This window comes from Plectropomus leopardus, chromosome 19 (assembly GCF_008729295.1).
Source record: "Plectropomus leopardus isolate mb chromosome 19, YSFRI_Pleo_2.0, whole genome shotgun sequence".
NCBI lineage: Eukaryota > Metazoa > Chordata > Actinopteri > Perciformes > Serranidae > Plectropomus > Plectropomus leopardus.
The window spans coordinates 19,866,523-19,883,777 of record NC_056481.1 but is presented as its reverse complement, the minus strand read 5'-3'; the positions used below and the strand labels follow the sequence as shown (position 1 = coordinate 19,883,777).

Here is a 17,255-nt window from a genome sequence, read left to right as displayed (position 1 = left end):
CCACATCCCCAACCAAGGTTCTAACTAAGCCTCTAATGTCCTAAAATCTTAAAAACGTCCAAAAATCCTATAATGATCCTAAAATCCTTGGAATGCCCTTAAATCCTGGAAACGTCCTACAATCCTAAAAATGTCCAAAATTCTACAAATGTCCTAAAATCCTACAAATGTCCTTAAATTCTAGATATGTCCTAAAACCCGAAACGTCCAAAAATCCTAGAAATGTCCTAAATGCGAGAAATTTCCTAAAATCAGAGAAATGTCCAAAAATCCTAGAAATGTCCCAAAGTCCTAGAAACATCTTAAAATCCTAGAAATGTTCTAAAATCTTTAAAAAAAAAAAAAAAAAAAATCCAAAATCTGAGACATGTCCTAAAATCCTAGAAATTTTCTAAAATCAGAGAAACATCCTAAAATACTTTAAACATCCTAAAATCCTAGAAACACACATCAGGCTGCTGCAACTGGCCCCTGGCCTTCTGTGATTTTGCAAAACTGGCCCCCAAGCAATGCAAGTTGAGTATCCCTGCATTATGGGATGCAGAAAAACAAGCACAATTATGAATGCAGAAATCCTAATTTGCAGTATTTGTTTTCATTCACTTGTGTTGTAGGATTTTCTGGGCGTGATGGCTCCATGTGTGTCTCCTGTCAGTGTCCAGAGGGAGGTGTTGCAGTGTGTCAGATGCACTAACGTTACTTCCTGCCCCCCCTCCTCTCTCGCTTTCAGAGGCCGAGGTGAGGTGAGCCCTGAGCCGCCGCTGTGTTCACTCAGCTCCGCGCTCTGCCCTGCTCCGCTCCGACGGATTATCCAGCTCGGTAACGTTAGCTCGCCGGCTAACGGGTCCACACAGCAGGCGAGGAGAGCCATGAGAAGCCGCTGGAGCCGGTGAAAGTGAGTCACGGATTAACTTCGGGACTTTAATGTACGGGAACAGACAGAAAAGGAGTTTAGCGGATCATGGTGTCGGGAACTTTTCTGTAGGATCTCCTCTGGGGAACGGTTAGCTGCTGCGGGGCTAACGAGGCTACAAACTATTTTTAATTGGCTTTGGCTCGATGGCTGCTGCTTGTTTTGCCCCGTCATAGCGACAGCTTGGAGAATTAAATCTGTGGGAGAGGCCCTGACAACTTCATGACAAACCAAAACCAGAAACTTAGGAAGACAAGACTGGAAAGGGACCGAAAATGAAGAAGCAATTCAACCGGATGAAACAGCTCGCCAATCAAACAGTTGGCAGGTCAGTATTAAAGTTAAACACACTTTATTTTGCATCTTTCTAACCTGACTTCCAAAGCTTTGTTATTAAATTGAACTCTCATCTGTTGTGCATACTTTCCCCTTAACTCGCTTTCTATCCGTTTATGGCGCAGGGATGTTATAAAAGAGGAGAAAATCACATTTAAACACAAATCTAATCAGTGAGACAATGAGGACAGTGTTCCATGAATGAATCAGAGGCTTTTCTGGCTGAAGGACATGACACTGCTAATAAAAACTGGATGTGGGAATGCTGTCTGAACCCAGCCAGATGTCCTCCTCAAAACACTGCATCTGTGCAGTGTCAGCACTGTCTGCATGGGAAATAAACCCCAGCAATGATGGTGCATTTTGCTTTTGAGTCACTGTCTGTCATTTTAAGGTTTCATTCTGCTGTCAGAATCTGTGTGAAACAGCACAAGTGTCCTTAAAAGGAAAATATTACCGTTAAAAGAGATCCCGATACATTATCCATCCACACAACTTAATAATGATCCTTAGCTAAAGATCCAATATTATCACGATACTTTTGTCACAATACAATATTATTGTTATTTTAACCCTTTGAAACCTGGAGCAATGTAACTTTTTTTTTTTGCTTTAAGGTGCCTTTCACAAGTATTTTAACCTTTGACCTGAGCAAACTGGTTTGATTTCTTTTTAAAAACATGAAATGAAAGCCGATGAGCTATTTGGTAAGAAATGTTCTACAAAATGCAAGAAATTGGTAGATTTGAGAACTATTATTTTTTAAAAAGCTAGCGAAAAATGTGAAGAGAAAACGGCTAATAAAAAAACTGCATTTATAATTATCATGATTACATATATAAAGTTATTTTACAAAATTATTAAGCACCTTTTTAAGTCTTGTTTGCGTAGTTTTTTTTTTTTTTCTTTTCTCTTTTTTTCTTGTTTCTTGTGCTTATTACAATTTTTTTATCCTATTTTTGGGTCATTTCTTTTTCGTTGCTCATTGCCATCTTACCAGGTTTTAAAGTAAGCTGAGTATTGTGATAAAATACATTTTTTTTTAATGTATTAATCATGTATTAATCAATTAATCATTTTTTTCAACTGCAAATTATGGAAAACTTTGAAAAATACAAAGTTTTCATCAGCTTTTCATCTCAAATCAGTCATTTTTGCAGCAGCAAAACAAATCTAGTGAAATGAAAGAGCTTTGTTATTTATTTTATTATTCTAGTGGGCTACCAAAAGTTGAATTTGTATGTGCAAAGTAAATAATTTATGTAACAAAAAACAGACACTGTGTTTCAATACAATATTCACGCAGAAAATATCGTCATACTGTGCTGTTTAAATTTTTTGGTTTTCTGCTGTCAGAATCTGTGTGAAAATGTAAAAATGTACACTAAGACATCTGGCCAAGGATAGAGATGCACCAATACATTGTTTTGGATTTCCAAGTGCCATATCTGTATATGAAATAAAACCTGGCAATGATGGTGCATTTTGCCTTTGAGTCACTTTGTTTCATTGTAAGGTTTTATTCTGTGGGCTTTGGAAATTGGCACCAGTCACAAGCCATTTGCAAGTAAAATATGAAAGAGGCTGATATAGATTTGCTACACTTGCCAGCACAAAAACAATGGATATCTACTAAGTGGCTGATCGAATTTGAATTCCATCAACCACAGGGACTTACAACTCCAATTCTGCTGTCAGACTCTGTGTAAAATAGCAGAAATGTCTGATTTGGAAATCATACAGTAAGGATAGGGATGAACCAATGCATATTTTTGGATATCTGAGTGTTGGCACTCTCTGCATGGGAAATAAACACCAGCAAGGAGCCCAGTGGTGGTGCATTTAGCTTCTGGCCATAGCTGAGTCACTTTGTTTTATTATAAGGTTTTATTCTGCTGTGAGAATCTGTGTGAAATAGCAGACTTGGAAAGGGTTGCAATGATATACTGATTTCAAGGCATACCTTGGTATGAAAGTTGAGTTATCATACTGTGTACATTCACTTAACTAGGAAGTTGAAAAAATGCATCAAGACAGAGAATCTGTCCCGTGCATCAACTTTCCTTCTCAACTGCCTTTTTAACATACTTCTGTTTTAATGAAAGGTCTCAAGTTTCTATTATGAAAAAGTGTGTTTTAACCAAAACAACAACGAAAAGCCCATTCCTTTAAGGATAATTGTCTCTAATAATGATAATACTAATGATGTAAAACCGTACACCAACTTATTGTTATTTTTTCTCAGACAGTTATTGTATCGTGAAATTCTGATGCCGTTGCCGCCCTTGTTTTGGAAAAAAATTACAGTAAGGAATGTGGCCAAAGATACGGATGCACCAAGTTTGGATATCTGAGTGTTGGCACTGTCTGCATGGGAAATAAACACCAGAAAGCAGCCCATAGATCGTGCATTTTGCTTTTCACTTTTGGCTCTCCCACAGTTGAGTCTCTTTCTTTCATTATAAGGTTTTATTCTGATGTCAGAATGCACTTTGCCATATTAAATCATTTCATGATTAATACTGCCTTAACCCGTGTGCATTTTTGCAAGAGCCTGCAGAGAAGAGGCAGGATTGCAGACATGGCTATTGTGTGTTGAGTTTGCTGTGTAAAATGTGCAAACGTGACAGGGAAATAAGTAAAAAAATGTTTTAAAAAAATGCTTGTTTCCCAACACGTTAAACGTCAACAGCTAAAAATGTAATTTGACTGAAACTTATTAGGTTTTCCAAGCAGATGTTAGCTGATAACAAAAAGCAAATTATGATGTTTGGTGCAGAGTACATGTCTGGTCTGACTCATCCTCTTTGCAGCTGAGTTCAGACGTCAACCGAGGGGAAAAGAGCTGCTCTTTGCTCCATTCAGCAAGGTTTGCTTTCTCTCTGTGCTGTTAAAGTATCAGTAAGAGCTTTTTCCATTTGTGAAACATGAGACACTCGGCTCAAACTTAAAACATAAAGTAGATTAATGTGTGTAAGTGATGGATAAGTATCTGTCTGTCTCCACTCCGACCGTCCTCTCCCTCTGAACCTCTAACTGGCTGCAGTGTCTGAGCTATTAAGTGAATGGATCCACAAATAAAAGTGAACAAAGAGAGAGCGTTCTGCAGTGTTTATGCTCGTCAACTCGTGCCACTGCGCCGTTGTGTGATGACACAGCGTCCCTCTGTAACTGGATATCTAAAGTAGCGATGGCTGCAGCCTGTCCCTGTGTGGACATGGGGGTCAGACGTCACAGGATGTTTTCATCATGAGCGGTTGGCTCTCATGATGTGTGTGTGTGTGTGTGTGTGTGTGTGTGTGTGTGTGTGTGTGTGTGTTTTGTGGCTTTGTGGCTTTGGGAGCCAACAGTGTTTGGCACCTCTGGCAGACAGCGGGTGCACCTAATACTGGATGGTACCAGATAAAACTACCGACAGGCTCTAAATAATAATGTGTCATCTCGAAATAGTCAATGGAGGCGTTGACACATAGTTCTCCTGGTTGGAATTCCTTCAGTGTTCATTGTTCGGGAGATTTTTTTTTAATAGGGAACCGAATTAGAGGTCTCTTCCTCTCCAAAACAAACAGACCAAGTGATTTAAAAAACACGAAATAAATAGAGCAGTTTCATGTTAGAATATGAGTGATGTTGTTAGTGCCCATGAAAACCTGAATGTCCATATCTAGAGTCAGTGTTAGGTTTGACTGTTCTGGGCTACTGTAGAAACATGGCGGTGCATCATGGCGATCTCTGTAGACGAGGACCTGCTCCTTATGTTGATATAAACGGCTCATTTTAAAGTAACAAAAATACAGTTCTTGTTTTCCGGTGATCATAAACAAAAGAAAACAGACTTGATTGTTATATTCAGTTTCTGACAATAAACCCTATTATATCCTACACTCTTGGAACTTTGAATAGCATGACATATTTCCATGTTAATGTAAAATTTCAGTTGCTGTTAACCCTTTGAAAGCAGAGCAAACTGGCTCGATTAGTTTCAATAACACTGGGTAAAGGCGACGAGGAACATAGGAAAATAAACTGAAAATAAGTAAAAAAAGATTTGATTTGATTTTTTTATTTTGAACATGTAAAAAAAGGAAATAAAGAAATATTGCACAAAAACAGACAGACAAAAAGCAAAGTAATAATTACAATTAAAAACAAAGCAAAAGAAAAGTAAATAACAACAGAATTTTCTGAAAATAAGCTAAATAAAATATAAAAGTAAAAAAAAACAAACAAGAAAATTACCTGAAAACAAGGAAAAAAAGTTATTCAGTAAAAAAACAATAAACGAGAAACTTACCAGAAAATAAGAAAAAAATAGAGATGTAAAAAAACACACACAAACAAGAAACTAAGCAGAAAATAAGCAAATAAATACAGTAAAAAAACAAACAAGAAAATGACCTTAAGAAACTGTTAAAAATTAAATTCATATCCATTTTTTTTTGCAACATAATTTGAAATAAATTTGCGGGCAGACATTTAAATGCTTATGAAGGGCATCTGAACACAGCTCAGGATAACTGATTTAGATCCTAATAAAGGTCTGAAGGTTAAAAAAAAGTGCCTTTATTATTCCTGCATCTCATATTATCCTAAAGGGAAGACATGACAGAAGAAAAAACAACCCTCAGGAATAAAAGAGGCTTTGTTGAAAGAAAATATAGCTGTATTTGTTTATTTAAAGAGAATATTTTCCTATTGGAGGAACAAACATTTTGAAGAACCAACTTTCTGCTTCTTCTGGGCACAGCTGGAATACTCATAATTTCCTCACTGCAGTCTAGCAGCAGTAAATTAGAAGTGGAGAGCGTGTAATGCAGAAAACAGACATTTGCATGTGTGTGTGTGTGCATGCTCTTTTGCAGGTGGGTTAATTAGTCGTGCACTCATATACGTGCCCTTCTGAATGAGTGATCTGTCAGAGTTTGGATTAATATGATTTGTGCATCGAGTTTGTGCCTGCTCGTGCAAAAGTTTGGAGTGCAGAGGCTCCTCTCCGCTGCCCTCTGGGTTCCTGTGATTGTGCATCGGCAGAACACCGTGTCCAGAAAGCAGCAGCTCGGAGGAAGTCTCTCCTTCTTCTTCTACAAACAGGAAACTGCCTCCCAGAGACTTGCCAGCGCTTTCTAGAGAAGAGGGAGATTGATGTGGAGAGAGAGTGAAACTGAGGTGCAGTGAAAAACAGTGTGTGAGTCATGCCAGGGAACATGGAGAAGATTTTGTTTTGTCTCTTGGAAGCGTAGTTCAGTTTGCTATTTTCGAATCTCCAGTTCTGTCCAGTAATATTTGCTCCAGGTTACGGTGGTTAGGAGATAACATATAAATGGGGCGTGCCGGGCTATAATCTGCATACAGATAAACTAACAGTGATGCTCCATAGAAACAGAATGAGGTCAATATTCTGCTTGCATGTGATTTTTAAGAGTGTGTTTTCTCTGTTTGGCTCGTAATAATGACATCACCCTGATCGTGAGCCCCAGATAAGATTTTCAGTGACTGAGGAAGAAGTTTGTTAAACACTGATTCACATGATGCAGTTCTATCAAGGAGTGAGGACAGAGGCTGCTTATAAGGGTCACAGTCCAGACAAGGAGGACACCTTAGATCATTTTTTGTGCGGGGGTCTGATCCCAGTACGTTCTGACTCCCTGCAGGATCAGCAAACGTTCTGTTTCAGCCAACTTCAGCCTGGTTAGCATGAGCTAACACAGCAGCTAAAATCCAACACGAAGCTGTTAAACGGTCCCAAAAAACTTGCAGTGACACAAAAACAGTTCAACTCTGTCATTAAAGTGCTTAATAACTGTTCCCTGCTGTACAAGTACAACCTGTACAGCAGGGGTGCTCATCTTGCTTTGCTTGAGGGCCACTTTTGCAAAATGACAGGAGGCCAGGGGCCAGTTGCAGCAGCCCTATGCATGGTTCTAGGAGTGAAGAACATTTCTGAGATTTTAACACTTTTTGGATGCACAAGCTTTGTTTTGATGCTGTTTCATGTACTCTGGCACCTTATGTATATTAAAAGTATGAAAACAGTCACCAGTGTGAATCACTGTATTTTTATTGTGGATTATAAAATGGTTGAGGGGGGCACCCAGCACCCTATAGGGGGCCAGATTTTGGCAGTTCAGCGTGTTGAGATGCCACCAAAATGGTTAAAAAGTTTGACCGCATGCTACACGCCACCTGTTTCATTTTATAGGTATTGAGTAAAGTAATCTATTGCTATAGGTGTCACTTTCAGGATAGTGGTATCGTGGGACATTATTGTACAAAGGTCAACCAAAGAAACACATATCCGAGTTTCCATGAGTATCCATCAAGTTTTCTAGATAAGCTCAGTCTACTTGAGTGATTTTAGCTCCCGGCAGCGAGTTCAAGTCACTGTGCTGGTTGTCTGGGGTGATATTTTGTCACAGAGACATCATAGGGCTGCCCCCTGAAAGTCAGCGATTGGCATCATCAGCTGGAGGCCCCTCTGTCAACTGAGACTGCTTCAGGTTGAGCAGTTGATTTTTTTTTTTTGTCAGTGAGTGTGATGTGCAGTGTGCTTCTGGGGACATTTTGGTCAGATTTTTCTGCAGAGTGAGCGCTCTCTACTTTCACGCTGCTCTTTGATAGTATGCACCTACATACGCGCAGGCAGAAGTGGCACATTTACAGCTCACAGAAACTTAGTTTGACAGAGTCAGTTTTTTTTTTTTTTTTCAATATAGCTGGTGTCAGCATAAAATGTTGCACATTTGGGATCCACCGTTACACGCAATTAGCTTGTCACTAGATGCTGAACCCTGTGGAGAAAAAAAGGAAAGAATTATCCAAAGTTTGTAAAATTTCATTCTACTGACATAATTCTGAGTAGGGTACAGCCCCAGTTTAATTTTAGGCTTATTTAAGCAACAGTTTGATATTTTGGCAAATATCTGTATTGGCTTTGTGGTGGAGTGTTGGATAGGCGGATCGATATTGTCAGATATGAAGCTACAGCTGGTTAGCGTAGCCTAAAGACTAGAAACGGGACAGCCTGGCTCCGTCCAGGAGAAACAGAACCCTTCTACAAGCACCTCTAAGACCGTGTTCAGACCGACAGTAATCCTGTGTGAAAAAATGCCTGATCGGCCTTTAAACAGATATATGTCACTCAAACTGGACTTTCTGGATTGTTTTTCCATTGTCTGACTGGTAAAACAGGCCTGCACCAGCATGTTTTTATCTCATCCTAATTCAGCTTAGCAGGTGACACTGACTGATCGATCATATTATACTTTGTCTCACTGGGACGTTCTGCTCTGAATAATTACTTCAAACAGCCCAAAGCGAACCACCTGATGTATCACTCACCTCATTAATGTAATTGCTGCATCACTGAGTTTATCTGGGGTGATCATGGAGTCAGTCAATTCATCCATACAGACATGAGTCTGTATGGATATAAATCACTGAATCTCTCTTAACTGCAGGTGCCCTGTTCTGTAGCTCAGCAGTTGCCAAATTGGGGTCAACAGACTTTTTTATGCCATATTTAACAACAACAATCTTATCAGCACTGTGTCGTGCCATCTAATGTTGACCATATTGTATCTAGAGTGGGTCATGTTAAAAAGGCGTGTTCTCCTCAGGGATCAGCAAAATGTCACTGTTGAATGAACGAGGTGAGGTGACTCTGGGCGTTCCCCGTGTCTCACAGGCAGGCCGCTGCCTCTGTAACAAAGAGGTGTGTCAGCTGGGATCCTTTTATGGTGCAGCCAGTGTGACATGAGATCTACAGTGTGAGTCAAGGCTGCTGTTTGTTTGTCGTTAAAAGTTAAGACGGAAAAACATGGCATGACTATGGCATGAATTGAACCCCCCCTCCCCCAAATGACCATTTGTAAATCACTTACTCAACCCGTGTTACATTGAATTCATGACAACAACAACTACAACTATTATTATTATTATTATTATTATTACTATTTGTAGCAGTAGTAGCATAAAAAGTGATTCGATTTGGGGACCATTGTTTGTTGAACCTGTCCATTTTCAAATGTAATCTTGCTGTTATTTTTTTTTCCATATTAAAGACTTTATGACTTATTTTACTTCTCATTTACACTTAATTTTACTACTGCTTGTCTTTGTCTTGTGTGAAAACCAAATATCTTTGAGTTCTGGACTAGAGCAGAGCTGTTTTATTATATTGTGGTGTGTTTCTGGGAAGTATGACAGACTTTTTTCACTATTTTTGGACACTGAAATATAAATATTGTCAGGAAGGAAGCATCCTGTTTCTTGATGCACTAGGTTTAGCCCGGACTTGATTTATCTTTAAACAGTGGAAAGTCGTTGTTTTGCTCGTTGTTGTTCAGGTCTGATGTCGTCTAACAGATCACATAATCAGCCCCATTACGGAATTCGTATGGGCTGACTCACTCCTTTCATCTGGCTCCAGTATCCATTACCTGATGCCTTAAGCTGCCAACTGTTGCAGACCCTCCCTCCTCCTCAGCCTGCTGATTGTGTCGAGTGGCCGCTAACAGCCGCTCCATTGTGCTTATGGGTGCAGTATTCACTTACTCCCCTCCACTTTCATAGTAGATCGCCATGGTTACCATTCTGATGCACCGAGGATCTCATGTTGTTAAGAAGTCACATGCAGCACACAGCGACACACTTTCTCTAAAGGCACAGTGGGGTCAGCTCTGTTCGCTCCAGGTCAGCTGATGCTGGCAAAACAATTGTTGTTTTGTTTGTTGTTGATGCCTAATTTTGTTCTTCTGTGACACAGAGCTTTTTGGGGGGTTGGTTAACACAAGTGTTGCTTTTAGTATGCTGTTAATCTGAGTGCCTTTACATGTGTTATAGCCATTCAGTTACAACCAGGTTATAAGGGGATTTTTGCAAATGTCACCAGGTTTTCTTATTTACATTTAGTATGCAGCACTCATTTAACAGAAGATGTTAAAAGCCCGTTCATGGTTTGCTTTTATCCTGCAGTCAGCCCTTCTGGACATGAGATCAGTCACCAAGTAGATAACTAGGTTATGGGGGGGAGTCAAGTTGTATGTATGCATATCCACCCAATTCTTGAGGACACTAATTAAAAAAGGACATGGGTGCAACTTCCGGTGAGACAGTCCCGTAATCCCATAAGCCCCTTTTCCACAGAGATGGCGCTATAAAGCTGCCATGAAGACTCCTCTTTATGCCTCCTTTACACAGAACCAACATCAGCGGCATTGTGTCGCTCCTATGTGTAATTTTAAACAGCATGCCAGCATCATGGAAAGAGATTTAACGGGCATAACATACGCTTCAGCAGCACTTTCTCAACAATAACAATGAGATAACATGTCAGTTATAATCATTTAGCATAATGTTACTAACAACCAGACTAAGCTAAATTTGTGGTTTCTGCACCAGTGTGTTGAACATGCACACAGGACAAGGTGGGATTGTTCCTGTAACCACCTACCTACAGAGAGGAAAAGTTTGCCACCCATCCCGTGTAATAGCTGTTTTTCCCATATTGAAGAATTAACTGCTTTAGGGTTTTCCACACATTCATTTATTTTTGGTGGCCTGCCATGATTAAAACATCTACCGCCACATATTGATTTTATATTTTTGGGGCTGGACTATTCATTAGGAGCACTGTTGAAATATACAGTATATACACAGCTTAGTTATTGATCGCACCACGCTGTCGGAGAGCAGGGCGTACTCTGGGCAAAGATGGAGCAGCATAATGTCAGGCGCATTGAAAGTAATACTTATGCTGTGTCTAAAAGTTTGCTTTCACTTGCCTCAGCAGCAGCTGCTCCTCTCAACCACCGATCTGATCTAAACCGTTCTGACGAGATTTACTGATCAGTTATCCACCCTGCAACTCATAATTCACACACTGTACTGTGTTCACGGACCCTCATAGATTTTAATTCTGAAAAAATATTGCACAAAGTATCCCAGGGGCTTGGACTAAGGTGAATAAACATATCTTTATAATTAATATAACCAGGCAGTGTCTGATCCACAGGTGTTTATTCATCACAGGATAAGTCTGCTTGATGAACACGCTGGTTTTTACCACATGAAGAGCTCTGCAGCATGTAGACAACACCAGAACATGGATTCCATACCATGGCTTCATAATAAAACTGTGTGTGTGTGTGTGTGTGTGCATTATATTGTGTGTGTGTGGCTCGCATTTTTTTCCGCAGCTAGCTGAAGGCCTTGTCTGTAGGTTTCTGTGGGTCCTCACTCACTCAGCAGCTCGGCTCTCCTCCAGGGAAAATCTTTCCATTCATCCCCCGACTCTGGATTATTCTGGTTTGGCACTTTCAGGAGTCTTTAACCCCCTCCACCCCCAAAAGCTCTCTATTTGTATTTCTTTCCTTCGAGCCCCCAAACTATCATCCCCTCTCTGCCAGTCTCTCTCTGTTTCTCCCTTCCTCTGTGTTGTAATTGAAAGCAGCTGTGACAAGGTTACTATAGTTCATAGAGAGCAGTTTTTGGAGGCAGGCCCAGGCTTCGTTTGGAGCTCCGGTTACCCAAAATGCAGGCAAGCCACCGTCTAAACGTCACTTCAGTTAGAAGGCTGAACTTGCACTCGGAAAAGTTTACACATTAGCTAAACACAACAATACCTGCACAGTCTTCAGTCAGCCTAACAGAATGTTTTACACTCTGTATTATTACTTTTGAAATACACTGTAGATACAGTTAAGTTATAAGATTCCATGACCAATGTTGTTCATGACTGGACTTTCAACGATATTAACTGTGTCTGTGGGCTACGGTACAAAAATGGAAATTTGCAGTTTGCAGCTGCACCCGATGGAATTGTTCATCCTGGCTTCCTAAGAGCTAATTTATTAATGTTAGATGCGTGTACAAACATGGATGTAGCCCTGTGTCTGTACTCTGTGTACATTTTGGATGTATTTGTGCGTGTTATTTGAAAGCTAACAGGTACAGACAAAACAGAGCAGTTTCACTGGAAATCGTGAGGGCAGTGTAGCGTGGTTCAAGCTTAGTATGAAGAGAGCCGCAAGGTCACAGTGACTTTGACCACTAAAATTTAATCAGTTCATTGTTGGGTCCAAGTGGACGTTTGTACCAAATTTAAAAACATTCCCTCAGGTTGAGATATCGGGCACATTAAAATAATATAAGATAAGAAGAATAAGATGCAAGGTCACAGTGGCCTTGACCTATAACCACCAAAATTTAATCAGTTCATCTTTAAGTCCAAGTGAATGTTTGTGCCAAATTGGAAAAAAACTCCCTCAAGGTGTTTATTAAATAGTGCTTTCACAGAAACAACACACACAAGGTCAAAGTGACCTTGACCTTTGACCACTAAAATCTAGTTTGTCATCTTGAGTCCAAGTGGATGTTTGTGCCAAATTTGAAGAAAATCCCTTAAGCTGTTCTTGAGTTATCACGTTTACAAGATCAAGATGTATCCAAGGTCACAGTGTCCTTGATATATGACAATTTTTATCAGTTAATTGTTAAGTCCAAGTGGACATTTGTGCCAAATATTAAGAAATTCCCATAGGGTGTTCTTGAGATATTGCATCCACGACAACAAGACGTATGGATGTATGGACAAACAGACAGATAGATACCCCAATGATAATGGTGTGAGGTAATGTAGTTGGATGTGGTTGGATGTATTTGCTTCATAATAAAACATCAGTACCTGCAGAAAATCACAAAACAGCAGGTGATGATCTGTCTGCAACTATACCACAATTTAGACATTGTTTTTTTCCGAAGTAAGACTGTCCTGTAAGCAAACTACATTATTCAACTTGTCTGTAGTCACTGACCCTCTTGACTGCAGTGCCCCCTCCTTCAGTAGCCAAAGTCAGTGTGTGAAGGTGTTGATAAGCAGTCTGAGCTGAGCCTGTATTTCCCAGCCTTCTCCCTTTAAGTGAATCTAATCTGTCTGACCTCTTCAAGTCCAACTGTTAGTTTACTATTAATAGGCTCAGGCAGTGGAGGGCTGCAAGGCTACTCTGTGCACGACACTCTGTGCACGACACCATGAGCCCTGCTCGCTGTGGTTTAACCAGTGATGTTGTTGCCTTCTGAATGAGTCAGCCTCACCGTCTCTGCATTCACATCTGCATGTGTATTATAATTTAAGCTCACAGTTCATGACTTTTGGAAGCTGCAGCAGTGTAGTCTGAATATGTTTGCCTCCAGCTTGTTACCATCGCAACAAACCAAAGAGACCCACCCTCTTTTGAAGTATTCCCACAGATGCCCAGGTCCAATACCTGTCAGAGAGTCTTTTAGCAGCGCTGTCATTGAATGTTTTCACAGAGAATGCTCAGCGTGTCCTTATCTGCCTTCTGTCAGTGCTAATCTATGTGCTGTCTGTTGTCTTTTCTCACCCACAGAGCGGAGAAAACAGAAGTCCTCAGCGATGACCTCTTACAGGTAAATCATTAATCTGACTGTAGAGCTCTGATCACTGCAATGGCTGCAGCTGTTAGACAGTGGCAGCAGTTTTATGGACCAGTTTTTGTTTCATGAAACCTTTCACAGGTTTTATATGTAATTTAAATTAAATAATTAAAAAAGGTCAACTGTTTGCATGCTCGATGCCTGTGCTTTTACCTTTTGAAATTTTCTGTTCTCAGCACGGTACAACTCCAGTGAAATGAGATCCCTCCAGCTCCTTTGACTTGTGTTCTATAATTTGGTCAATTTATTGTTATTGTTATTGTTATGTATTGTTATTGTGTGTGTACTTGTGTGTGTGAAAGCCGCTGTGCTGGGATTTCCCTGGGGATAACTATCTGCAGCAGTTTGACGGAGCAGGTGGAGTCGGGTCAAAATATTGGCTGCATAGCAAAGACATTCCAGTGTTGAAGATTGTCTTTGTGTTTGAATGGGAGGTGTCATAAAAACAAACTCAGCTGGCTTCGCATTACTGCATGAGAACAGCCAAGGCCAAAATATTATTCTTCTCAACCACATTTTGTTGTGGTCGGTGCATTTACAAACAGAAGCCTGAATGCTTTCTTCTCTCTGTGTTATGAATGTGAGTGACAGCTTGACCATCAGAGTTAGACTCAGAGTGGCTGTAATGCAAGTTGACAAGTGAACAGTGATGACTAACAGCTCGGGGTGCTTTCCACTAAGAAGAGGATGTTATTTTATGACCGACAGTCGACTTTCTCTGTTCCTCAGAGACACAATTGTTCTGCGTCTGTCTGGAAATCAGCTGCTCAGTTTCTCACTTCAGAGGAACATTGCTGTCTGAGGAAGGAAAAGGGAGTGAGGGACCAAGAGATAGAAATCACTCAACCCCTTAATTCCTGAGATTGTTGTGTTGCTCCTCACACTCAAAAAAACAATATCTCATTATATCCTCAGGAAAACACATCCTGGAATATTTATGACATATTTATGTGTGAGCTATTTTATAATATTTTAGTTTCAAATTGGTGAACACTCCTGGTGTGCTCCTAACGACTAATTGTTGTGATGTTTAAATGCTAGTCCACTATTCTGGAAGTAAGAAAACACATAATTTAATCCATAAGGTTAAGATCTGTCTAAAAAAAAAAAAAAAGAGACATTGGGAATTGTTAACTAAATTTTTAAAACTAAATCATATTTTTAATGCTGCTGAAAATGTTAGGCACTTTGCACCATTCATTATTAAGACATTGTTCCACAAAACATGAAAACTCACTAAATAAAGCATAACAAATCCCATTTATTTACTGAGTATTTATGTCCAGATTCACTCACACTTGTGGTAAGTCTCATTCACGAGTATGCATGCAAATTCTCTCTCTCTCTCTCACACACACACACACACACACACACACACACACACACACACACACAGCTATAAATCCAGGCTTCTCAGGTGTGTGTGTTTGAGGCTCTGACATACTTTCCGTGTTGACTGTCTGTTGTACCAGTTGTGTAGATGTGCACACGGCTCCACCCTTTGGGTCTGACAACTCAGCTGTGTGTGTGTGTGTGTGTGTGTGTGTGTGTGTGTGTGTGTGTGTGTGTGTGTGTGTGTGTGTGTGTGTCTGTGTCTGTGTCTGTGTGTCTGTCTCTGTGTCTGTTTCTGTGTGTGTGTGTGTGTGTGTGTGACCAAAACCCCTCCCATCCTCCTCCGTGTACCTTAATAATAAGTTTAACAAACTATTATTCTTGGTGGAAACTAGCGAGGGTAGTGAAGTTTAATCAACTAGTTGACTAATTGGGCACATCCCTTGTACTCAATGTCTCTCCCTTCTTTTCCTACATCATCATCTGCTAAACACAACAAAATCTACTTTTTTTTAACCATATTTTCCATTATGTAATCTTCCTTTAAGAACTTCCATCTACAAAATATTGTGAAGAAATTAAAGTGGGCATAAAAAAGTCAACTTGGAAGAAGGGATTTCAGTTTCAGTTAATTTTTCTTTTGATAGCCCAAAACCTTTGCGTCCCTGTGGTGGGACGGTGTTGCTGCAGAGACATGGTGCCCACCCTCAAGTCTCACCACAGCTAGCCCTGAAAGTGGCTTCATATTAAGCAGGAAAACCCCACTGGCATTGTTACCTATAGCCCTTTTTACAAAGAACCAAACAATTGCGGCATCATGTTGCTCCAGTTTGTTATTTTAGACAGCATGCTGGCACAGAGGAAGCAAAAGGGGCATGACGTTTAACACAACAGTGTCTGCCTCTAGTGCGACATATAACATATGCGTTAGCAGCGTTTTCTAGACAATAACAACGACATGTCACTAACAATCATTTAGTGTCCCTGTTATATGGCAGCTGATCTTGTCCCCTGCTCGGTGGGCAAGTTCTTGGACATCATTGTTTTCAGTATTTGCGGACATTTATGGCTCCCACCATTGACATTCCTAGTTGGAAGCACCATCCAAGATTCCATTTTTGGTCCTATTTACGTCTCAGGTTTGAGTCCTCGGTCTGCATGGACCTATTCTTAGTCCCTGCATCTTAAGACCTTTTTTGTATTTGGCCCTCCAGGGTGCCAAAGAGCTACCCAGCATTTTTGCGCCAGCTGTCTTTTCCTCGACATGGCAGCTCATCCACAGAGGGGTATGACAGAAATGCTCCAGAAATACCAACTGCCTGCATGCACACACCCTGTAGCTGGGTGTAGCAGGTAGCAACCAGCTGTTGTTAACGCATACATCCCTAATGTCAACAAAGACTATTAAGCTTTTTGGCTCTGTATGATTCCATCTTTAATGCGTCATGTCATGTTATTTTTGTGGACTTGTCCAGACATGTTAACATCCTTTCTTAGGAACCAATAAACAAACAAACACACAGACAGACAGACAGACAGACAGCCTCTCTGTCTTTCCTACTCGGGATTCCCTGCTCTGTGACGCATCATGGGATTGACCAAGTGTTGACCTCATCACATAGCGGGAGGAAAAACACACCCCACTGCCTGCTGTGTGGATGTTGTCTTGGTTCCCCCACTCCTTCGCGTGATGTATTTTTTAAATCTGTGTTTGGTTACAATGAGAGGAAGGGGAAATGTTCTGGTGCCATGCAGCCCAAACATTTCCACCCACTCAGGAACACATGGAGGGGAATCCCCTGTTTGTGTTGTACCAGGTACTAACTAGGCCGAGTCTAACAAATGTTCCCTATAGCTTATTGAAGTACGTGTGTATTTGACCCAGCTGTTTTGGGAATGCCGGGGGCCACCACGGGTCGGGAATGACGTAAGAGCGCGAGAACAGAGGGAGCGGAGAGGAGGGGCGGCGTACGGAGACCAGTATCTGCTGTGGAATTCCTGAGTTCCCACTCCGTTCTGTTTTTGGAACACAATCGTCTGGTATTTGGTTGATCCTCCCTGCGCATTCGTCTCCCTCCATTTCTGGTCTCTTTGACCTCAGTGTTCCTGTTTATATTTGGAACATTGTTTGTCCCAACTCCATGGTACATGTTTGTCCCTTTTGGACACTCACAGAGTCCTGCTGTCTGTCGTCAGTTGTGGTTTTTTAAATAACTTT

The 17,255-nt window shown here is 40.7% G+C and overlaps 1 protein-coding gene across 5 annotated transcripts in view; it reads left to right on the top strand.

Annotated features, from left to right (window-relative positions):
* Positions 1 to 747: 747 nt before the first annotated feature.
* Positions 748 to 17,255, top strand: part of arhgap17a (Rho GTPase activating protein 17a) — a 44,204-nt gene continuing 27,696 nt past the window's right edge. For 3 of the 5 annotated variants that reach the window (XM_042507508.1, XM_042507507.1, XM_042507509.1), the window contains exons 1-2: positions 748 to 1,241; positions 13,639 to 13,678. In XM_042507508.1, coding sequence (XP_042363442.1) covers positions 1,189 to 1,241; positions 13,639 to 13,678 — 93 coding nt within the window. In that variant the 5' untranslated portion in view covers positions 748 to 1,188. The remainder of the gene's footprint in view (positions 1,242 to 13,638; positions 13,679 to 17,255) is intronic. The other 2 variants (XM_042507511.1, XM_042507510.1) reach the window with 1 other exon arrangement.